The sequence below is a fragment of the Mauremys mutica genome, chromosome 9, assembly GCF_020497125.1.
Source record: "Mauremys mutica isolate MM-2020 ecotype Southern chromosome 9, ASM2049712v1, whole genome shotgun sequence".
NCBI lineage: Eukaryota > Metazoa > Chordata > Testudines > Geoemydidae > Mauremys > Mauremys mutica.
In genome coordinates this window covers 22379715-22404442 of record NC_059080.1, presented here as the reverse complement: position 1 = coordinate 22404442, position 24728 = coordinate 22379715, and the positions used below count along the sequence as shown (strand labels likewise).

General features: G+C 42.0%; 1 protein-coding gene across 3 annotated transcripts in view; it reads left to right on the top strand.

Moving 5' to 3' along the window:
- LAS1L (LAS1 like ribosome biogenesis factor) overlaps nucleotides 1-21707 on the top strand; it is a 57758-nt gene extending 36051 nt beyond the window's left edge. For 2 of the 3 annotated variants that reach the window (XM_045031367.1, XM_045031364.1), the window contains exons 9-13: nucleotides 399-614; nucleotides 1420-1558; nucleotides 2200-2582; nucleotides 5711-5858; nucleotides 21304-21705. In XM_045031367.1, the coding sequence (XP_044887302.1) occupies nucleotides 399-614; nucleotides 1420-1558; nucleotides 2200-2582; nucleotides 5711-5858; nucleotides 21304-21394 (977 nt within the window). In that variant the 3' untranslated portion in view covers nucleotides 21395-21705. Of the gene's footprint in view, nucleotides 1-398; nucleotides 615-1419; nucleotides 1559-2199; nucleotides 2583-5710; nucleotides 5859-12922; nucleotides 12969-21303 lie in introns of all 3 variants that reach the window. The other variant, XM_045031366.1, reaches the window with a different exon arrangement.
- Nucleotides 21708-24728: the final 3021 nt, after the last annotated feature.

Genomic DNA, 24728 nt, shown 5'->3' with positions numbered 1-24728 from the left:
AGAGCTCTTCGGAGCTGCTCAGTACTATGTTGCTTTACCCTATACTAATCCTTTTTATAGTACCTTTTTAGATAGATTAGCTCTTAATTATGTGGGAGTTGAGCTTATGATGGCAAAGCATTAGCAAAACAGAGAGAGGTTTTCCTGTGGCTTACAACATGATTAGATCAAGCTTCATATTTTCTGCTTTCCTTGAAAAATTGTATTACTTACCTAATTATCCATTCATTGTTTTTCCTGTCTTTACTGATTATAACTGATTCAGAGTGGGATGCCAGGAGTAATATAGGGCCACTGAATACAGTATATGCTACTCACTTTTGAGCTATCACTGAACCAGATACTATGTTTAAAATACTTTACCATTTAAGTGTAGTGTTTTTGTTTTTTCCCCATAGAAAATAAACAGTTGCTGGATTTCAAAATCCCTCAGACATTTTACTACTTCTGGCAGCCTCTGCTAAAGGGCCTCCAGTCCCGAAACTTTACACAGACCCTGCTAGAGAAAATGTTTGCTGACCTGAAGCAGTGTTCTGAATCTTCAGAACACAGGCCTCAGTACCTGATCAACTGGGTTGCTGAGATTTTGACTGCCAACACCAAAGCTAAAGCCAGTAAGTGAGTCTGAAATTCTTTAGATTCTATATGAAGATGGCTTTAAAATCCTCTCCTGTTTCAGTGCAAGGAATGGGAAAGATGATACTTCTTTCAAGTCAGAAATTCAGGATCCTAATTGTACTGGTCACATTAATTTACTATGGCTTTCAAGATCTTGGTTTTCATGCTTTTTAACTTGCACTTTCTGGGTACCGTTTAGTTCATTGTAATATATGGAAAAATGATTTCCAAAACTTCATTATGGGTTTTATCAAGACTTGAAAGGTGGTAATTTTTCCTGTAAGGGACCAATGCCCCAGCATGGTGTTGAGAGCAATGCACTGCTAAAGTTCTGTTTTATACATAAAACCTGAACCAGTAGTTTTGTTATTACAGATGCCAGTTGGACTTCTCATAATATGCAGTTCTTAGAAATCCCTGGCTTCCAGTGATGTGCTCAGACCACTAGGTCATACAGTGCTGCTTTTGCAACACCCCGGGGTTACTCTTAGTGTCCTGACCAGACCCCACTATGGCTGTTCTCATTTTGTTCTTCCTACTTATGCATATGTTGCCTTTGGGTGGGCTGTGCTTCACTTCCTGTCCTGAACTTTTAGAGTTGTTGAAACTGCCAAATATTCGTATGTTGTGTCTCACTCCAGAGGCAGCTGCATTCCACAGCTGGTTGGAATGATGGCCTGTAAAGCACGTTAACTCTGCCTCTTAAGGGTGAAAGGTGCTATAGAAATGTAAAAGGTTGGTTATAAACATATTTTTCTTACGTTGAGAGTCCCCTCTTCATTTTTTTTTTTTTTTTTAAAGGGAGGAAAGTGAGACGCCTTTCACAGAGTCAGATAAACAAAAGGAAGCTGTTTCACCGTAGAGTTTCCTTGCAGTGGATAAAGCTCATTGATGAATGTTTGGAAGCTCCTTGCTGGGCGACCCCACACCTCCTGCAGCGGTAGGTGTGACCCCCATCTCTTTGAAAAAGAAAAGAGGGGACAGGAAGCAGATCATATGCAACCTGCTCAGAGACATTGAAAAGAAGTATGTTCAGTTGTGGCTGGGACTCCTTCACTGACCTGCTGTCACCTCTGTGGAAACCCTTTGGTGTATACTAAACCTATATTGTTTCTGCTCTGCTCTCCACTGGTGCTACAAGAGAGAAAGCAGCAGAATTTTTCAGGTCTCTCTTTCAAAAAACTAATTTAGTAGAGTTGAGAAACTAGAAATTGGTGACAAAAAAAATCCACATTTGAGGTATCCGAAAAGCAATATGGGCAAAGAATCATGATGAAGCTGGTTGAGGTTAACAAAGTAGTGAGAGGTTATAAGGGTTGTAATCTGTGCTTTTTCATGAAAATCATTAGGGGGGAAATGAAGAAAAAAATCAGAATATTTAAGAAAACAAAGAGGGAGAGTAAGTAGCCTAGGACCCCACTCAGCTTGGGAGGATTACCACCTCTGTCATGTGCACCATCTCGATGGCATGAGAGAGCGGGTTTAGAAGAGCCCCAGTTTAAGAGCTGCTGGATTCCATAAGCCTCTGTCCTGGAGTCTCTTCTTGCTTGTAATGCTTTGGTTCCCTCCTTCTCTTTCTAGGATCCTGTCAGACATGGAGCCTCCTTTGCCTTCAGATGCTCAGGAGAACCTTCTCTATCTCTCCTCCATCTATACCCAAGAAGGAGGCTCTCTCTCCAGTCCAGGCTCTTCATCAGACAGCAGCGGGCAGCCAATTTACACCACTGAGAGCTTACAGTGGAAGGCCAGACAGGAGAGTCAGGCCAAAGGCCATAGGGTGGAAAGGCGAGAAACTGTACTGGGTGGTGTTGGTGAGGAAGAAGACAATGGGGAGGAGGAAGCTGAGGAGGAAGAGATGGAAGCTGAGCCAACGCCTTTTGAGGAACTTCTTCATGTTGATAACATGATGGTTATTGCTGAGAAAAGGGCAGCACTTCATGGGTCCATCTGGCAGATCACTGCAGGTAAAAGTGATCTGAAGACTTATTCTGATGTCCTGGGTCTCTCTTTGTCACCACTAAATATAAATTGAAATGCACAGTGGCCCCTCAGTCCTCTCAGCCTGGTTAAGACTGAAGCTTACTTCAAATCCATGTTAAAGCTAAATCCCTGTAAACTGTTTTTTCACAGCCTGCCACTTATGGGCAGCTCCCTTCTTGTGGCTCCCATGACACTGTGGTTACTTTTTACAGGTACACACCGCTAGTGCTTCATTAACTTTCATATCATTGTGGTTAAAATTCCAGTTTACCTCGTTGATGGAGAAGGGTGTGGAGTTAGCGGTGAGCAGCAAAGAAAATATGAACATTTTCATGGACTTTGGCAATACATGCTGAAAGCCTCCCCTTATCAGACCAAGAGTTCATTAAAAATGTTATTTATGTATTTCCAGTGGTGTGCAAAGTGCTTTTCAGACAAGTACCATGCTCCAGGAAGCTTGCAGTATACACAGCCAACATACAAATGGAAGCAATGAGACAAGAAATTCAAGGAGCAAATGGGGTCTTAAAAGCCAGAAGGGGGACCACACAAGATCATCTAGTTTGACCTCCTGTATATCACAGGCCACCAACACCACCCAGTAACTGCACACTAAACCCAACAACTGGAATTAGACCAAAGTTTTACAATCCTTAGGAGATTAAACTATTGTGTTTAGGGCAGTTTAGCAAGCACATTGTTAGTTCTAAGACTAAGTCCCACTACTATTGAATACTTATTTTTTGAGGGGCTAGGAGGATTTTAAGATTTACAGGGTTCATTGAAGAAGCACGATTTGTTGAAGACTTTTGTGGGGGGAGGGGATGGGGAGGAAAGAACTGGTGAGTCAGATCAGGGAAGGCATTCCAGATACTTCGCAACAATGCAAAAGGCAATTAACTCAGATACTTTTCCTAAGTACATTATTTTTTATATTAAGCAATTACCTTTAATCAAATTGATGTTGGGTCACTAGAGTTGAATGTTCAGGTGAGTGGGAGAATGAAGTAACAGTGAAATGAGCAACTTTTCCATGGTAAGCAGGAGTTGGAAACATTCGGTTCACATTCTGTGGCTGGCTGGAATAGAGAACCTTTTCAGTGCTGTGTTTGCTTTGTGTGCATGGCTCTGCCAACGTGGTTCTGTTATATTGGTTCCACTTTCAGTAGCTTGACAAGTGAGGTTGCTCTGTTTTGCCCTTCTTCCTGCACCCTCCACCCCCATTCCCCGTTGGGCTAACATTCTTACTTGGAACATGAAATACCACTTATTTTTTTAGATTGATCAGGTTCCTGTTCTCCCCTCTCCAAAGTAGCAGCCATCCCTTTATCAGGAAAGCAGACAGGTTTTGAGAAGTCTTGCTTTCCAAACAATGATATGCGACACACCTATGTTTGACTTGGCGTATGAAATTTGGGAGGTGTCTTGGATTTGGCATTATCTGCTGAACTTTGAATATGAGGTACAAACAAACAGCCTCATTACTGCTGTCCAAGTTGGCACACTGTCACGGGGACTATCAGAAACTGAATAAAGAAGTAGGAAGTGGTGGGGAAGATGTAACTGTGCCCATCATTGTTGTAAGAACCTACCAGCTGATAAGAGGATGTGTACTTTCCAGGGATTGATATGTTCCCTCTTTTTCACGTTCCCTCCCAGTCATGTGCAGAAGATTCTTTACAGGTTATTCAGGGTTCCCCCAGCTTTTATCTTGCTTCCCTTCTATTCTGTAGGGCAAGTTCCTATTTTCAATTACTACTGTATTTTCCTAACACTTCTAGGCTAGGACTTCTAAAGAGGCTAAGTTCAATGGGAGGCTGGTGTCAAACTCCCCTATGCTTTTTTGAAAAATCCCAGTTTGAATCCCCCTTACCTTAAGTGATCTTGTTGCAATTATCCAACTCCCATTTGGTTAAAATATATTTCCTCTCTTCTGCTTCTATCTTTGCTGATGGGGATACCAGCAAAGAGGTTACTGTGGATGGAAACCAAAGGAGCAAACTGCTGGTGGCAAACATGCAGCTTTCTGCTCCTTAAAATAGGGGAGTGTCTTACATGTGTGCAAGTGGCTCTTTCCGTGTTTTGGATTTTTTTTAGGAACCAAATCAGGTGCTTTTCCAAAGTGTAAAGTTGAATTAACGCACAAGAACAGTTTTGCTAGTTTTCAAAATGCCACAAGTAAATTTTTAAATAAATAAATGAAATTGCTCTAGAATGTGACTCTGAAGAAGACTTGAGGGTCATGGTGGATAATCAGCTGAACGTGAGCTCCCAGTGCGATGCTGAGGCTAAAGGGGCTAATGTGTGCCTTAGATCCATAAATGGGAATCTCAAATAGGAGCAGAGAGGTTATTTTACCTGTGTATTTGGCACTGGTGCAATCACTTCTGGAATGCTGTGTTCAGTTCTGGTGTCCACAGTTCAAGAAAGATGTTGATAAATTCAGGAGAGTTCAGAGAAGAATGATTAAGTTACAGTTTCTGATCTTTTATTGTAATCGATTCAAGGAGCTCAAACTTTTAATGAAAAACAATGCTAAAGGATGACTTGATCAGCGTCTATAAGTATCTGCTACATGGGAACAAATATTTGATAATGGGATCTTCAATCTAGCAGAGAAAGGTATAGCATGATCCAATGGTTGGAAGATGAAGCACGACAAACTGACTGGAAATAAGGTGTACATTTTTAACAGTGGGGTAATTAATCATTGGAACAGTTTTCTAAGGGTTGTGGTGGATTCTCCATCACTGGCAACTTTTAAGTCAAGATTGGATATTTTTCTACAAGATCTGCTCTAGGAATTATTTTGGGGAAGTTCTATTGCCTGTGTTATACAGGAGATCAAACTGGATGACAAGAATGGTCCTTTCTGGCCTTGTAATCTATGGGGTTTAATAACTCAGAGTATCCCAAAATGTTTGGACAAGCTGCACTTTGGAGAAGCAGCAGAAGTCAGAATCAAAATTTGGAGATATTATTCCCTAATGTATGCTACACAATTCTTGCATGAGATATGAAATGCACGAACAGCCCATATACTGTTTTCTGAAGTTTATTTAGAAAGCGCACGCTTCTTGTTTTGTACCATGAATGTTGTTTTTCTACTCAGATGGAGTGCAGTGGAAAGACTTTCCTCTTGGGAAACTTCCAGGTCAGACAGATGACCCCGATAGCCTGTTGGTGGATAGTTATTCTATGATGTCCATGCTCGATCAGCCAGTAACAAGAGGCGACGGAAGGAACTCCCCCAGTACAAAGTAAGTAGTGGTATGGGTGGGGGTTTCTGCCATTATGCCATCAAGTACATGTTGTTTATGCTCAGCCCTGCACCAACACAAGAAGGGTCTGAGACAGCTGTTCCTGTTAATAGCTGTAGCAGTTTGAGAAATGTTTAATTGTTCTCTCTCTCTCTTTCTCTCTGCTAGCATTTCATTGACTTTTAGTCTGAGGATACAGGAAGAGGTTGGAGAGGGTTACTTTAAATTAAAAAAAAAAATCTGTTTTGAGCAAAGTGCTTGGCTGAATCTCACAGGAAAAAGGCAGAGAGCACAGAGACCTTTACCTTGACAAGATAAATTAACACGGTAATGTGGTAGTCCACACTGTACTATTTTAACCACTGGCAAATTCATTCAGTGATGTCACTGGGTAAAATACGCTCTCCCAGCAACTACTATCACTACCTCCTACCCAGATCCCTCAAGTTAAGTTAAAAATCCAAGTAACCAGAACAGCAGCTCTATGATGTGATGTGGTCAGGATGCCTTTAATGGAAAGCAGCATGGTCTTGTGGTTTAAGCCCTGCGTGGAAGCCAGGAGACCTGGGTTGTGTTCCTGGCTCTTGCACATACAGCATAACCGTAGGCAGGTCATTTAACCTCTTTGTGCATCAGTTTTCCCATATTAGCCTACCTTGCATGGGATAGGTGTTGAGACTTAATGAACAAGTGTTTGTAAAAGCACTTTGAGGTATTCAGGTGGAAGGGACTAAAAAGAGAAATCAGTCTTATCACAGAGGGCTACAGGAAATGAGTAACTGCAGAATATATGTCATAATATAGAATGGTGCTTCTTTTACATAACCATGGAGATGAATATGCCTGGAAATCGGTGTGAGCAAACAGAAACTTGGCTCACTTCATGTGCTCAATGTGACTATTACAAAATGTTTACTGAATGAGTTCATTATCAATGTAGTACAGTCTCAGCTATCCAGTCTCTGGTTAACCACAGTTGAGTCAGGCATCCCTGATGGCTATTCTCATCATGGTGTGTGTGTGTGTGTGTGTGTGTGTTTCTGTAAACCTTCAGAAAATCAGGGACGAAAATTATCTTTGCCTGGCAGTGACGTATACACCCTCTGAATCTCATCCAGCATCTCACTATGCATTTTTAGAAAGCAGTGGCAGTCATTTTCTGAATGGAGGAATTGTACCCTACACTAATCTTTGTTCCCTATATCTTCTTCCACCAAGAATAATTGAGAGAAGTTTTTTTGTAATTGCCACCATTATAAAAGCAGCTTTTTTTTTTTCCTGTCTGAGAATCTGTGTTGTCGTCTCTTTGCAGCTCAACAGCGTTGTTGTTTTTTTAACCTGTTGGACAGATAAATGCTTCAAAGAAGCAATACAATTTATACTAGCCAAAGATCTGCCCCCTCCCCCCCCCGGTTGTGTCCAGCCTCAATGAAGAATTACAAGGTGTGCTGGAGATGGTAGTATTGGAGGAAGCTTTAGCTGAGTCTTTTCTTGTAGGGAATGGGACTGCTCTGGTTAATGTGGAGTTAGCAATTCCATTTTAATACTTTTTAACTTGTCTATGGTATTTGCCCTTTTAATCTAATAGCTCTGCCATGGCAAGGCTGTTTCACTGTCAAATCAATTTTGTCTCTTACATTGCAGTATAGGGGCACAGAAATTGTTACTTCTTAGAAAACAAAATACTGTATATACTTGTTCATTAGCCCATTTGTTTATAAGCTGACCCCCCAAAACAGATAGGTAAAAATAGCAAAAACTGTATGACCCTTTCATAAGCCAACCCTATATTTCAGGGGTTGGAAAACGTTGGCTCCCGGCCCATCAGGGTAAGCCGCTGGCGGGTTGGGACGTTTTGTTTAGTTGGAGTGTCTGCAGGCATGGTGCCCCTCAGCAACCTGTGGCCGCGGTTTGCCACTCCAGGCCAATGGGGTGGCGGGAAGCGGCGCGGGCCGAGGGATGTGCTGGCCGCTGCTTCCTGCCACCCATATTAGCCTGGAGTGGCGAACTGTGGGCCAGTGGGAGCCATGATTGGCTGAACCTGCGGACGTGGCAGGACGTGGCAGCCTACCGGCCTGGTGGGCTGCGTGCCAAAGGTTGCTGATCCCTGTATTAGATATTCAATTCAATGATTCCATAGAGTTTAAAATCATCAAATTTTGGTGTAGACCCATTTATAAGCCAACCCCCACTCTTTGATGCATCACTTTTTTACCAAAAATATTTGGCTTATGAATGAGTATATATAGTATAAGTAAATGGTAGTTCCTGCATTCCTACCCATTGCATTTGTGATAGCTACCACACTGAAAACCTTTAGACCCAGGGGTTCTCAAACTGGTCTGTAAAGCCTGTCCTAGTGTTCTGAAGAAGGAAACATGAGATCCATATATTTCAGGATTGGGGTGTTGGGAGAGTGAGTGGGTCTGTGAAGTCTCTTGCACATCATTGGCCCACAGAATGAACAAGATCTAGAACAATTGTTGGTGTCTTTCAGACTACGGAATATACAGACAAGTTCTTCTTACCTCAGGCAAAAACAAGCCTTCAGTAAAGAGACCAAGTGGATTGTGTGGACTGTAGTTTACTGCATGCAATTCAAGGAATTTTGTCCACTTGGTTACTGTAACTGAAGCAGCTATGGCAATTACAGTTGCTATGGAATAATTCATGCTCATTAGATATTCTTGTAGTGCAAGGTGACCTTTCTGAGCTGGCTTTGGATGTTGCTGTGTGTTGCATCAGGTTAACCCTTGGAGAGCGACAGCCCCATTTTCCAATTGGAACTCCTCAATTTATCCCATCATCAGATCAGTCTGCCTCAGTCATAGAAACTCTGTGTAAGCTCGAAAGCTTTTCTCTCTCACCAATGGAAGTTGGTCCAGTAAAAGATATTACTTCTCCCATCTTGTCGCCGTCACAGTAAGCACAGATGGTCAACTGAATGGAGCCACAATAGTACACTTTTCTCTTAGTCCGCCCCAAGGACTATGTTGCTGCTTGATTGGTCAGGGTAAAATTAGACATTGGTGTGTTTGGTAATTAAAGTGAGATCTCCAACCCCTCAGACTTGTAGCATATTGCTTGTTTTCCAAGTCACCCAAGCCATGAACTCTAACCATCACAACATGTTTCATGTAGGGCAAATCTTGGAATTTAGAGATCTATTTTTAATTAAATCTCTATATCCCAAAATTGATACTGCTGGGTATGGAGCCTTTTCCTTGAAGAATACAATATCTAGCTATATAACTAATATTTAGATCGATGAGAGAAGACATCAGAATGGGGAGCTGTGGTAGAACTTTAGTTTTGTCACATTGACAACAAATGGTCTGATAGGAGACTGGTTGCTTGTTCTTTAACGGTCACTCATTTCCCATCAGTAGATTTAAGACTTGTCTACACGGTCCCACATTTCGGACTACAGGAGCATGGATTGCAGTGTGTGCCAAAGCACTGCACTTTAACTCCCCTGTGTAGTTGTTGCAGGCATGAACTAAAAGGTACCTGGTTCACATTAACATAGTTCTATTTGAAGATGAAAATGAAGATGATTATATTAACATGAACTACATAGTTCATGCCTGCGGCATCCACAGGGGGGAGTTAGAGCACAGCACTATGGGGCACACTGAGGTTCATCCCCCTCCCGTTCCAGTCAAAACTGCAGGGCCATGTAGACAAACTCTTGGTTTTGCTCTACAGTAGAGACTCCTGCTTATGGAGGCTTCAATAAAACATGTGAAAGAACAGTGTGATTCATTCCTCAGGTTTGATTTCAACTTGTTACTCTAGATGCCAGCTGCAGAATATGCCCTTTGATTAACCCGGGTAGGCATAATGAGAACCACTGTCCTAGATGAACCGGAAGTGTGTCTTGTTTTCTCCATTCCTGACCACACCCAGCTACTGCAAAGGGACGGGGGTGGGGAAAAAGGGGGGAAGTCTCTGCTCCCCTCCTTGTGCGGGGAGGAGTGGGCATAGAAGGTCTCTACAGCTTTCCACCCTTCCGTTCAGAGTTGCTAGAAAGTGAGGGGATCTCTCCCCACCCTACATGCTCTTCTTCACCCTCCCCCATTCCCCAGTCACTCCTACACCTCTACAACTCATAACATTAAGGGACAGTGAAAGCAAACAGATTTGCTTTTTGCTGAGTTGCTGGAAGGAAACACAAGAGGCAGCAATTCTCTCCTCCATTGTTTGGAAAGAGGGGAGGAGGGGAAGAACAAATACTCATCACCACAAAGTGCCTCCCTCAGACATCAAGTCCATGCTTGTAGTACTGCTGTGGGAGCCACTCTGGTTATTGTCACAGCTGCTTTCTGAGCAGCAATGGCATTGACCACATTCTAGTCACTTTCACTCCACTCCTGCCATCTTACACCCACTCCCCACAGAATGTTTCCTACTTGCCAACATCAGGCTATGGCTACACTTAGCGCTGCACAGCGCTGCCACGGGAGCGCTCTCGCAGCAGCGCTTTGAAGTGCGAGTGTGGTCGGAGTGCCAGCGCTGGGAGAGAGCTCTCCCAGCGCTGTCCGTACTCCACCTCCCTATGGGGATTAACGTACAGCGCTAGGAGCCGTGCTTCCAGTGCTGGGGCTCTGATCACACTGGCGCTTTGCAGCGCCGCAACTTGCAGCGCTGGAGGGGGTGTTTTTTCACACCTTGCTGCAGTGCTGCAAATCTGCAAGTGTAGCCATGGCCTCAGCTGCAGTTTTCAAGCGTTGCTTATAAATCACTGTACTAGAATTTTACAGAGTTATCTAACATTGGCTGTAATGTCTGAGCTGTAGGAATCCTACAGGCACTGGTTCCAATGTTTGTGATTGTGGAAAGGTAGACTCCAGGGGCACCAGAACAGGGGACACCAGGGCCCCATCACTTCTAAACACTTTTACAGGCCGTAAGGGTAAATGATGGGGTGTTGGGGGTGTGTGGAGAGGAGTGAGTGTGGGGTAGTGCAGGGGCAGGGCCTCAGGGGAAGGAGCAGTACGGGGGCAGGGCCCCCCACTTTGAGGGAGCTTCTGTCGCTCCTTGTAGACTCACCATTGGTGTGCCCTCTCGTGGCTGGCAGCTCTCAGCTCTAGTGGTCCTGCTGATAGTCCGCCCCTGCAGTGGTCCATCCCCTCTCAAGACTCAGTCTTGCAGCCAGGTCACATTTAGTCCCATCTCTTCCAGTGTAGCAAAGTACAACAAGAAATTCCAAACTCTTGCATCAGGTCTCTGGTCTTTGACTCTGGACCCAGTGGTCATCACACCACCTCTCAAGGCTCTGAATTTTCATTATGTGCATCTCAGGGGCTTGACACCACTTTTTTAGTGGCTGGTAGGGGAACCCAGACCCATCCTCTACACAGGAACCCCTGAATGGGCAGCCAAGCTCTGCCAAACACAGTCCTGCCTCCCTGGATTCCTTCCTACCATAGCTTTTCTTCCAGCTCCCTCTGGGCTCTTTGTAATAAGAAACACGATCCAGGGCTTCTCCCCACAGGTCCGGTTTCTCATCCTGGTGTCATGGTCAACCACAAGAGCTTGCTTCAGTCATGTGTCTTCAGCTGTCTTCCCTCCCCAACCTTCCTCATTGCCCTGCAGGAGCCTTCCTGTTCACCACAGGTCTCTCTACAACAAAATAGTGACTATAGATTTCTTGCCTCTCTCCCTGCAGCACCTTGCTATGGTAGACTTCCTCTCTTTATAGCCATTACCCAGCTAGGAATCATCTTTAATTAGGGTGTGCCCACCTTCCAGGTGTAGCCAGCTGGATTACTTGGTCTTTCAAGCCCACATTAACCCTTCCACCACCTGTATGGGGTACATACATCATCACATAGATTGACAAGAAGGAAAAAACTCTTTGCATTTAGAGTCTGTGAACAGTTCCTTACAAGTAGAAAGCAGAAATGGCCTTAGACACTGTATATGACACCAGGGAACACCTGGTTCTTGCTCACCTGCTGTTTTGAGTATTGTATTCTCTTAGCAGTGCTGCACCTGATCACTCTTCCTCATTTCTTTAGCTGCTTATGTGAAATTCATTTGCTGTATTAAATACTGCGAGGTAGTTCAAGCTATTGTAATTGCACAACAAAAGGAAGTAGCAGGTGAATACTATGATACTACTGCTAGCAACTGTTCCTCTCTCATGGAAGTTGATGGAACGTAACCTTTGGTACATCAGAGTTGGACTGGGCCATGTTGATTAAATGGATTTTGGGGCATAAAATATCAGCAGGGGCTGTAGCCATTTTCAGGGTAAAACCTGCCAGAGTTTCCTTGCAAAAACTGGAGAACTTCTAGAGTGATTTTCCCCCCCTCTTCTATTTGTTGATACAACTTTTAAATGCAACACACCATTGTATCCTTAAATGGAAAGTGCAGTCGCGCGGCAAGGCTTACTGTGTGTAAAGTATTTCGAAAGTCTTGGTTGAAAGACACCAAATAATTGCAAAGAATTTTATTATTTATTTTTAAACCAAAATTAAGGATCTTAAAAAATGTTTTTTTAAATGAAAATGATGACCAAGTAAAAGCTGTGACTCTAAAAAGTAGTCGCAACATGAAGAAATTCCTGGCAAACCCTTTGAGAGACTTTCCCCCAGACTGCATAATTTGTATAGGATGTTATATGTCAAGATTTAAAAGCCTACTCCTTATAACTGACTTTGCAGTTGTTCCAGGGGCTGTTAAGAGAATATTTAAAAAATCAGGCTTGTAGTTGGTCCCAAATGACCCTTTCAGCCTGTAGAAGGCAGGAAGAGGGGTAAAAAGGCACTGCGACTTTAGAGCCATTGTACTTTTAAAACAGTAAAGAAAAAGGTTTTATGTAGGTAATTTGGTACAGAAATGGATTTCCAACCTCATAGGCAAAATTCCTTTCTTTATAAAGTATCCTTTGCAATGTGGCATTCAATTGTCCATCACAGCAGTGAGTCAGACCAGAACATATGTCTTTAGTTCTGAACATAAAGGCCTTCAGAAGTCATTTGCGGTGCTTCCCTACTTAGGACTTCACCCCAAACAACAAATTAAAAGAAATACTTTTTTTTTTCTCTCCACAGATGACCTCTGACAATCTGCTGTGGTTTCCACAGACTGACATGAGTGGTAAACTTTGCTTGACACATAAAACAGGGCAGAGATTTAAAAAAGTGATTCCTGTGGGGTAGGAATGTCCATGGGTAAAATGATAGATTGACTCATCAGCATGCTGAACAGTGAGCCAATGATGTTGCTATAGAACAGAAAAACAGAATAGAAACTAGTTTGTTGGAGACTTAATTGTGAGAGGTTTTTGGTAAAACTAAGGACCCAGATTAACTTTTTCCTTCAAGTGGATAACTGGAATGTTTACTGTATAACATAGCTATGGAACAACAGACAGGAAACATTGGTAAAGTTGCTTAACTGGCGGGAGCCTTAAAATTTCTCCTTAGTTCTTAAGCTAGTATTGTAATTTTTTCCACCCCAATTGCACTCTCATCCACAGCTCTTACCTTGACTGGAGAATAAATGACTGATAACCACCTGTGATGTATTTTTGGTGGGAAAATTTACAGAAAAGTGGATTTGCACATTTGCTTGATCCAGGAGGATGAAACCTAAACTGGCTTTACAGGGACGCATACTGTGCTGGCAGATATATATGCATGTGGTGCCTTCACTTCCACCACAGAGTCGTGCAGTTTTAATAATTGGGTGAAAGCCCACAGAATCCTCCAGTGTCCCACAGATCTGACCCATTTTAGCTGTTTTCACTGTACTTTCAAACTGTCTAACTTCCTGCCTGCAGCAAAATGTTCCTTGGGTGCATGCATCATTCCCCTTGAAATCCCCATAATGATTCTCCTCCCAGCATTAGAATAACTAATGACAAATGGCATCTAGTTTATCTACATATCTGCATCTATCCAGAGAGCTTTTGTGTGTGTGTGCATGTGTGTGTCTCTCTCTCTCTCCCTCTTTCTCTCTCATTTTGTAAGACTCTGGGGGAGGGATGTTGGGGTTTTTTTGTTTTTTTTTTTATCTCTTGATGTATAATTTATGTCAGTGCTCCGTAACTTGGTGTTGCAGAAGTGAATGCAATAGGTGATAGCAGAATACAGGTCTCAGTTCGGTAGTAAGTGTGAATTTGTGACAGAGTTGTTGGTGTGGGTGGGTATTTTGTTCAAAGTGGAGTGGGGAGGAAGGTTGCCGGTCAGTCATTCTTATGGAATGGAAGACTACAGCCAACCCTGAAGAGAGCAGTAACTGCTTCTTGAGATAAGTTCCCCGCAGGCTGTGGGAAACTTTTTGTGGTATTGCTGGGGGGAGAGGCCTTGACTGGTAGGATTTATAGAAGCAGTGATAGGGAAAACCAACTACACACAACTAATGATACCTTTGGAAATGTCATTTCTCTGTGACTCAGGCTTTTTTTTTTTTTTTTAATGTCTTGTGGTTGGGAGTGAGGGTTATTTACCACTTTTATCTTCAGCTCTCTGCTCTCCCCAGCATCTCTTGGAAGTGAAAGAGGAAGAAGGCAAGTGACGTGTAGGATGCATCTGCCTTCCTGAAGAAATTACCTAACAGCTGACTTCAGCTGCAGCCTCTTGCAATTACAACACAGCAGAAACTAGCCCACACATAGCACTGCACTGCAAAAGACATGCAGCTTGCACTGCCTTATGTAACCTGAAGTCAGACTAGATGGTCACAATGGTTCTTTCCAGCTTTTATAATCTATGAATCTGTTCCTTATGCTTCTTGAGTCCCTCTTATCAATGTGGTACCCAAAGCAATTTGTAAACGGTGTATCTACGGAAATGATCTTGCCCACTGCTGAAGTGCAGCCACCTCTGGGGTGGAACTTGGCAGCTTCTTAACAATGCACAGCAACACATATCCGTATCCTAAAAATCAAAGATTGAAAAGGCCTACTAGACCATGGGAAGTCCACCTTCCACTCAGTGCAGCTTGTTCTCTGCAGTATTTGTCTCCAGAGTCTTTTGCAATTTAGTTTATTTGATGTTTTATTAAAAATATAATTAAAACAATTAGTAGTGGAACAATCCCTGATGTTGAAATTACCACAAGTAGCTGTAGAATTTGTGAGTTGCTGGGAGTTATTCTTGAATGAGAATTCTTTGGTGTCATGTTTTAAAATGGCAGTAGTGAAGAGGTTTCTGATTGACTTTGGGAGACTCAGCCGTAGTCTAATAGATGTTGCTATCGGGAGATGCTTCCAGAAAGCCTTCATTTTTTCTTAGTGTCATAATTATACATTCTTAGTTTTGTATTCTGTATATTTGTAGGCAATTTTAGGGCAGTATAAAAGAGCCAAGGAGTTAAATAGTTTTGTGAGTTGATAGAGTCGTCTTTAAATGCTATTTATGTGCTATGCATTGCACAAGATACACAAGACAAGCCCAGCCTGGAACAGCTTACAGTTTAAAAGATAGACACAGAAGTCTGGACCTCTGGGAATCCCATAGGATGGATGAAGTTGGACTTTTTATATGAACTCCTGGTAGGCATTGCAAAAGAAGCGAGTCAGCCTTTATGAAGGATTTACATGAGAAGCTGGTGACTGTGTGAACGGGGATGGTGGGAGGGTATTGTATGTTTGGCACAGACAGGAGTGGGAAAAGATGACAAACTGTGTGTCAGAACTGGCATTGTTGATGAAGGTGAGGGATGGGGAAGATGAGGTGAGCACTGAGATGAAAGTCAGGGCAAAGTTGTGGTAGGGTCTGGAAGAGCAAAGACAAGAACTTTAAACTTGACGTGCTATGCAAGGAGGCAGTAGATTCTAAGAGGAGAGTGATGTGGTCAGATCAACAGGACAAGATGGTTTAGCTTGTTTTCATATATTAGGGATAAAATTAGGCAGTCTGTTGCCATCTGGATAGTAAATTCCATAGGCACTGTGCAGTCAGCATGGCAGACTGTGGGCCATCTTTGGACCCAAAATGTATTATAATGTTTAAGCAACCTGATGAAATTACACCAGTTCCCCCACATCATTTCCACAATTTGCATCCTTGTTCAGCACTTTCTATCCTGAGTTCCAGCACAGTTGTGATGTAAAGAGATGGAAAGTGAGTTTTTGACATCCACTCCTTCTCCTTCTGAATTAGCACAGAGTATGGGTGATTGTGGCTGCCAGAAATGTCACACTGTAGAATTAACTGCGTTGCTGCTTGTATCTGGCTTCCAGAGATGGTCACTTGGGTGAGGTCAGATTAGGAACAGCAGCACAGCACTGACAGAGGTTGGCTTCACCTCATCAGCGCCCAGCCCTGGAAAGGTTTAGTTAGGCCCAGAATGTGGTCCTTACACCCACTCCACTGAGCCCAAAGTAACACATGGCATACACTTTATGTACTATTATTACAGACTGAATAGGGAACTTTTGCATGCACCAAGGAGCTTTGCCAAGCGGGAAAAGCTAAAACAGGACACTTCTAGGAATTGTGTTGTTAAGCCTGATCCTTCAGCTATGTCAGTGAGTGCAAAGTGTGGCTCTCCTGTTGGAGAGGACTTTACCTGCTCATGACAAGAACATGGGCAGTGGCTTACAGCTCAGGTGAGTGCCATAAATACACGTACAGAGATATTGGAGTAGGTACTGGAACCAGTGCTTTTAGCTTTGCCTTCTTGAGTTTTTAAGCTAATACTGTGCGGCATTCTTTCCTGAGAACTATGGCCAGTGGTACCTTTCCTTTTGCATTTCAGGAAATCCTCTTTGGCCTGTGTTTACTATTCATCATCTCAAAATGCAGTGGAGCTGTGAAGCTGGGGTTTAAAAGTTTAATTTGGGGAAAGGTAAAGAGGGGAAATCATGTAACAGAAACGCACCCTGTACTGCAGCCGTAATGGTCAGGTGTGCTGTCAGTGGGCACAAGTATCTAATACATTGCATATTGCTCTTGGGAGGGGTAGCTCCAGCAGTAGGAAGAGCAGTATTAACACTGGCTTGGAAAGAAGCACTGGGTTGTTTGAAGGCTTTTGAATCACCTTGCATTTATATTTCAGCTGCTGAAGAGTGCCTAGTTGTGCCTATCTGTCAGTAATTCCACACATACCTGAGTTCTGGCTGGCTTGGTTGGGCTCTATGCTTTTTAGTAAATAGCTCCCACTCAGTCTCTGATAAAACTTGGGAGCTCAGAGCTGCACCTTGCCCTCCCTCCCAAGCCCCCAGAAGTTCTGCTGACTTCCTAAAGCTGCAAATAGGCAACATTGGATCTGTGCCACTTGAGGGCAGTGGGCAGTTTTAGAAAAAACAACAAACCTTAGAAATAAGAATATAAAGTCTTATCTTCACTGATTTTGCCTTCAGTTCAAGGGGTGGAAGTGTTGACTGTTCCACAGAGTTTTTTCCTCCGAGGTTTCTGGTGTCTGGTAAAAACTCTTGGCTTTTTTTTTTTTTTAAATCATGCCCTATTTTATTCAATGTGACTAACAAACACACTTGCCCTCTTAGTCGCTCAGATTAGTCTCTTGTGGAGCCATTTGAACTAGTTCTCCAGGGATCCAGAGTTCTCCATCAGATATAGTAGCAGGCCTGTTGTTTCAGAAACAAAACACCTGCATCTTAGAGCAGCAAGATTGTTCCAAAAGAGTCAAGTCCTGATGAACAGTTAAATAAATCTTGAGGTTTTACCACAGTAGCACAAAGGTGGTTGTCTGTGGAAATATATCATCAGGAAAAGGTCTGTGAAAATGAACTAGCTGCAGGGCAGTCTTTACCATGTAGATAGTGTTTTCTCCTTGATTCCCAAGTCATAATGCTCTGCTCAAGAGTTGGCCTAGTTTCATACTTTATGAATGGCAGCTAATCTGGTGTTACGAAATTGCTCTGGGCAAACATCCTGACGTATATTTTTGAGTCGAGTATCAGTGTCTGGCCACAGAATTTTTCATTGTACTGGGGATGAAAGCATGTCAATTGCGTTCTTAGTCAGGAGGTGTGTATGTCACTGGGGAGGAGAGGTGAGCCAGGTCTGTCACCATGCTGCATAATGGTAGTTTTCCATTACTAGGAAAGCAAATCTATTATCCTGCCTTGGTCACTGAATTCTCCTTTTGTGTGATATAGCTGTGATCCATCTGTGTGGCTTTTGTTTGCTAAGACATTTTGCATTGTGGTCTGACAGGCACTTAAAGGTTGTACGAGGATGTTTGTACAGGTGGTGTTGCTGCTCAGAACTTCCTGAAATAAACCAAAATATTCCTATTCTAGCCAAACACCTGCTTGCTGATGATCAGGTGGAAAGAGCTGTTGGTATTGAGTCATTAAGAGTAAAACTTTTAAAAAGCACCTAAGTCCCATTTTCAAAAGTCACTTATGACTTTGGCATGGACTTAAAGTTTTACCCTGAAATCCTATGTCCAAAAGTGACTTAGGATCCTAAGAAACTTAGCCACTTTTGAAAATCTTACCATGAGTTCCTCTCGTTTCCAATGCAGGATTGTGCTCTTTAGTGGGTCTTCTAGTTTATAACCAGCCTGGTTTTCAAAGTGTGTGTTCAAATGCTTGCTCTCTGGAGTCCCAGTTTCTTTTTTTTTTTTTCTTTTCCTTTTTTTTTTCTTTAATGAAAGGTAGTTTAGTTATGGTGCTGATGGTCTTGGAATATGAACTAATTTCATATTAGCCTAAGTCATGTAAAACATACTCAGATATTCGGCTGAGGGGAACCTGAAATCAGTTATACAAGGCCGTTGCAGTACTCATTGCCTAGGTTATTACAATGAAAATCTTTTACTTGGATGGTTGCAATCCCAGATAAGTCTGAACTGAAGGCAGTTACAACACTGTACTGTTTGTTTTCACCTGTACATATTAGCACAGCTTGAAATGCCTTCATTAAACCATTCTAGACTAGCATGACTGGCACCCTAAAATACTTTTGCCTGTTATTGTGACTCAGAGGCTGCAGTGCCATGTTCAGGATGTAAGCCTAATATGGGTAGCATATCTTTGCTCTCCCTACCCACAGGTATTTTATTTTTTAACTTCATTTTCTGTAACGGGAATAATAGGAAATAGGAAAATCTCCCTCTGCAAGTATCTGTAAAGCTAAACAATCTGTGCTCTTAGGGAACTGAATGTCCTGTTCAGGCCTCTCCTCTCTTAAGATAGACTAACCAGAGCACAAGTAGCCATGCAGATGGGTGTGTTGGGAATTGTTTTCTGTTGAAATTAACCCTGAGTCTGAAGTCTTTTGTGGGAGTCCTCCTTGTGCACCCATCTCTGTCGTTGTAAAAAGTGTATGATGAATCATTGCTCTATATTCTGATTTGTAGCCACCTTATTTTTTTTACTTACAAATATAGATTTGCTACTGGCCACTAACTCCACAATCTCAGGCAGCGGAGGGCAGATTACCAGATGGTGTGTCCCAGATCAAAGCTGCAAGGGGGGAGGGGATAAATTAAGAATTACTGTAGGCCCTAAAGGAAGAGTTTTACCTGCCTTCCAACTCTGTGGATGCCTCTGGCTACTGGTGTTTTAGGAATGGTGCTGCTGAGTTTTGAATCCCTTCCCATTTCCTGCTCTTTGCACATAGGCAGGCAGAGCCTTTGGTTCTCCCACCTCTCTGTTACTCTTATCACTGCTTTCTCCACACTTGCCTGAGAGCAGGGAGAAATAGCTGTGCTGGCAATAAGATAGCCAGAAGGGATCTGTCTGTGGGTGGCTGGGTATAGCTGCTAGCAGGGCACAGCTTTGGAGATCATGTCAAAAGATAGTTTTGACATTTCAGAAATAGGATTCATTTTTAATAGTCTTGATTAATCACTGGATTTCAGTGCCCTTGAGTGATGAGTCAGCAGGTAAGAGACACTGTAGTCTGTATCTAAACCCAGGGGTTACATCAAATAGTGTCAGTAGAGAACATACACTTATTGTGGAGGTTGCTGGGTTGTAACTGAAATTTGATCTGTCCTTGAGCACGAAGAGAAGAAAAACTTGAAATTGACAGCACGGATTTCCCTCTGCTCTCACAGCTCCAGAGTGCAGGTTTCAGGTGCATCTTTTAGACATTTAACTGTTCAATGTAACCGTGGTTCACATCTTCTCAACTCCAGGAAAATGAATAAGAGCTGTAAAATTTACTGTTTGAAGGTCTTGTAACAACCTGGTAGTGTCTTTACTAGTTTCAACCACACGTGTCTTGCAGTGTTGATGGGAATAGCATGGTTTACCTTGTTCCCCAGTCGTTCTCCCTGGGATTCGGAAACACTGTTAAAACGTCCCCATGGAGGGTAATTTGTGCAGTGGAAAGGTTTACTTTTACCAACTGTGAGGGAGCGAGCCACCTTCTATATTTGGAAATGGCCTAGAACACTGTGGCCCAAACAATACATTCCTTAAACAAAACGCTAAGTATGCTCTGGTTTCTAGAAGTGATTGGTATGGTGGTAGGAGCCCCACTTATGGATAAAGACTGCACTGGGCTAGGCGCAAGAGACTCTCCTGTGATCGAAGCCAGGGGTCGGCAACCTTTCAGAAGTGCTGTGCCGAGTCTTAATTTATTCACTCTAATTTAAGGTTTCACGTGCCAGTAATACATTTTTAACGTTTTTAGAAGGTCTCTTTCTATAAGTCTATAATATATAACTAAATTATTGTATGTATGTAAAGTAAATAAGGTTTTTAAAATGTTTAAGAAGTTCATTTAAAATTAAATTAAAATGCAGAGCCCCCTGGACCGGTGGCCAGGACCCAGGCAGTGTGAGTGCCACTGAAAATCAGCTGCGGCACGTGTGCCATAGGTTGCCTACCGCTGATCTAAGCAGTGGGAGTCATTGGCTGAGCCAGGAGTGGCATCTATATCTCCCGACTCCCAGGGCTGCACCTTTATTTCAAAACCACCCTTCCGATTATACTGGTTTAGCACCCTGCTAACAGGGGGGAGTTCCTGACGTTATTCGTGATCTGTGGCCCTCTTGCCGAGAGCAGGGTGGTCACAACCTCAACAAGGACCTCAGAAATAGAAAATGGCTGATACAGCAAGGCTGAGAGACTTGTGCCCACTTGTATTGTGCATACCAGGTATCGCCTGGCATAGGCAGGTCTCACGTTGACTGCTTGCTGAATTAGCATGTTGCTTGATATATCAGTGTTCCTGATTCCAAAGAGCAGTTCAGCTGAAATATTATTGCACCGGTAATTCTGCACCTATTTGCATCTTTCACATTAGCAGCTGTTATATTAACCTGTAGAGGGGAAAGGCAGCTTCACAGTTGATCCTGAATATTGACTGGGGACATTCCAGCCACTGCAGCTCGAGTTGAAAATGAGCCAAGAGTGTGGTGCCAAAGGGCATACATCACAACCTCCTTTTTTTGCCTGCTCTCATTGGCAACGTGAAAAAAGGTTTTCAAAGTGATTTTTCTTCACTTTAGGGGTTACACAAATCACTGGGGTTTTTAAATTGCTCTTTCTTTCTTTCTGCAGCAATCCTGAATTGAATGGAGCTGTGATGGAAGGATTATTGTGGACCCAGAATGACCTCCATAGAATAAAAAGTGGCCTTCAGCTCTTCTGAGCAGCCAGTTTTAGACAAGATAAGTGGCACAAAGAGATATCATGGTGGTATTAAAACAGTCCATCATGCAAAAAATTCCTAAGGGAAATATAAGTGTATATGACTATTTTGTAACTTGATTTGTGCTTGAGGTCATTTATCTAGTAACTCGTCTATTTAACAACAAAAGTTAATTTCTACTTCTTTTTAACTGAGCTATGTGAAATATAGTTTTAGGGTTAACATACATTGGAATCCTTCACTGTTTCTTAAACTTTTTGTATTTAATAAAATATTCCCCAGTTAAAAGTGAACTCTCTTCCTGGATCTTGGCTTCCCTTTTGTGTTCAGTTATTCTTGAAAAAGATACTTGATTTCCAATAGATCACTACTGAGTTCTTTCTTTTTCAGTGAAGCTCATGGTCTGGTTCCTCTCATGATTTAATCATGTACATGGCTGGATTTCTCTTGTCGGGAAAGATAGCGTGTTAATTTTTAAAAGATAGATGTAAAAGGATAACCCAGTTGTCCCTGTTCGATCAGATATTGCCTATATGGTAGACTTACACACTACCGTGTTTAAAAGGAAAGTCAGTTTGCATAAAAATCCCAGAACTGTCCTTTGGCTTCACCGTTAAATGTCTTGGAACAAGATTCGGGAACAGTTCCAAGAGGACCAGCTATCTCCAGGCTGGGTTGAGGTCTTTGATCAATGACCTGACTTTAATTAAAGATTTTTGCTCCTTACACATCGGAACATTTAGCAAATTAAGTAATAAAGGCCCTGATGCTGCAAGGATTCACAGATCCAATTCCAGGATTGAGGGCCTAGTATGTAAAGGGAAATATTAAAATCCATCAGTGTGGTAGAATGGTGGGAAATTTTAGAGCACACCGTAGTCAAGCTGCAACAGACTAGAAATTTTTCTGGAAAAGAATACAAGGCAGCAGCTAACAGGCTTTTTGAAGGAGGGATTGTTTTAAACAAACTCCTGCAAATGAAAAAACAGGGAATGAAGCCACATGCAAAAGCAGAGTCAGGAGTGGGTTGTAGGGAAAAAGTAAGGGACAGAGATACTAATTTTTAAAAAAGTGATTGACTGTGATTACCCAGCTGGACAGACCTGCCTTTCAAAGGGTAAGTGCTCAGACTTTCTGGAAAGCAGGTCCCATTATGGCATCTTCAGTTGAGCACTCAAAATAATTACTTCTGAAATTCCTGGCCAGCCTGAGATTAAAGGTAACAAAGGCTCTTACAAATGAGAAAGTACAGATAAACAGCAAGGCCTGTATTTTTAAAGGTATTTAGGCATTGATCCATTGAGCATTGCAAGGCCTAAAACCTAAATACCATTAAAATTATGTGCCTAAGTAAGTCCAGTAATATAGAAAGCAATTAAGAGAGTACTGAAAATTTTTGAACATATACAAACCAGCCAGCTCAGAAGCCAGATAACAAGGGAGTAAGCCACCAATTATCGTATCTGATAGTTTGGGGGGTTTTATCAAAGCAAATGTAGCATTTTAGAAAGGCAGGAAGTGTGATCTTGGCAAATGCATCTAACTTCTGATTCCTTTATCTTCTAGAGGTTCTGTTATTTTATTAGAAACATGTGCATCAAGTATTGTGAATTTAAATCTTGCAAGCAAACCTGGTTGCTTTCTTTATTAGAAGTAAAACTGCACTGGGTGAAGGGAACATGGTAGATATGTTTTCCTATCCCACATAAGATTTCCTGAGACAGGATCATTCCTGTGCATTGAAAGCTATCTGAAAGACCATGACCAAAGGGAAGTTAGACAGCCATGAGTAGGTGAGGGGAGATACCTGATAAATTGTCACAGGGATAAATATTGGGTCCAGGCAATGCACAGTGAATTCTGGATTCTTGGGGGAGGAAGCATGCCATTGAACTGTTACTCCCTTTGTCGTTGACCAACCCACTTTCTGATAGCTTCTGCATTCCTCCACCTGCATAAGAGGGATTAAAGGCCTGAGGCTCCCCTTCAAACAGAGGTTGGGGAGCCAGGGACAGTACATCTGAATGAATTGTCCCTGGCTCCCAATGTCAGAATTTGAATCCAGCAACTAATATTAGTATATTAATTAATGGAGCTAATTAGTAAAGCTAGTAAGATAACTTTTTGGCTTTGAATACAGATCAGCGTGACATATTGAACTGGGAAGAATATTTTGTGTACTGACTTGGTTATTGTGGTACCGACATTTATTAACATGCCCTGAGGTGCATTATATCATTCTAAATAGATTAATGTGGCATGAGACCATTTTATGGAAGCACATCTTAGGGAGGCATTAAAACTGATTTCAAAAGACCTATATTATTGGGGCATGTTAATTTAGGTTTCCATTTACAGATTGACCTGGAAAAGCAATTAAAGAAAGCCCTAAGAATTTTTAAAACGGTAGGTGTAAGCTACTGATGATGTACTAGTGAAATGTCCATAGAAAATAAGTAAGTCTACAAATCCGTTTCTGTGCAGAATCAGCATTGTATAAAACATTTTTTTTCCCAAATTTAGCATAGGTTTCTTTCCTAACTCCTCACACTCTTCTTCGTCTAGATTTAAAGGCTTCTTACATAGTGTGTGCACTTCCATTTCTTGACTGTTTTCTTTTTTTTTAAAAATGGTTTTCACCTCAGGTAAGCCTCTACCCACAAGAACTCTGGTTCATGTTATCAGTAAGTACGGTTTATTTTTTTAATTAAAAAGAATAGGCATCTTAAAAAAACATTAGAAAGATGTGTTTCTATGGCTTACATTTCATCTGAAGGGACAAGATTATTTAAAAAGCTAGATAAAACTATTGGGTCACTTGTATATTTGGATAGAGAGCTGATTTCGCTTAAAGATAAACTGAAATTTCTTTAAAAAAGGTAATTACACTAAGAACCCAAATCATGCATAGAAAGCATTTGTTTTTTTAAAAAGTTCCCTCCTTTATTTACCATCCATCATGCTCTGAGTTCAGTTTCTCTTTAACAATCAACACTTTTCAACTTCCTAGATAATGCATTGTACCTTGAAATGCAAAACCCCTCACTTTGCCCCTGATCTGTGGTGCACTTAAGCATTTGAGTAACTTTTACACACATGAATAGTCCTTTTAGCTAAATGGGAGGACTTGTTACTCATGTACTTCTGTGCTTGCAGGATCTTGGCAAATGTCAGTATGTAAAAAAAGCTCAGATTTAATCTCGTAATCCTAAACAAATTTAGAATGAAATTGGACACATCAGAATGCTTTTCATACTCCAAGTTACCTAAAGTAATGAACTAGAAACAGGTAGTGCAGGGACTTTCATAAGTTTATTGAATAAGTAAATCCATA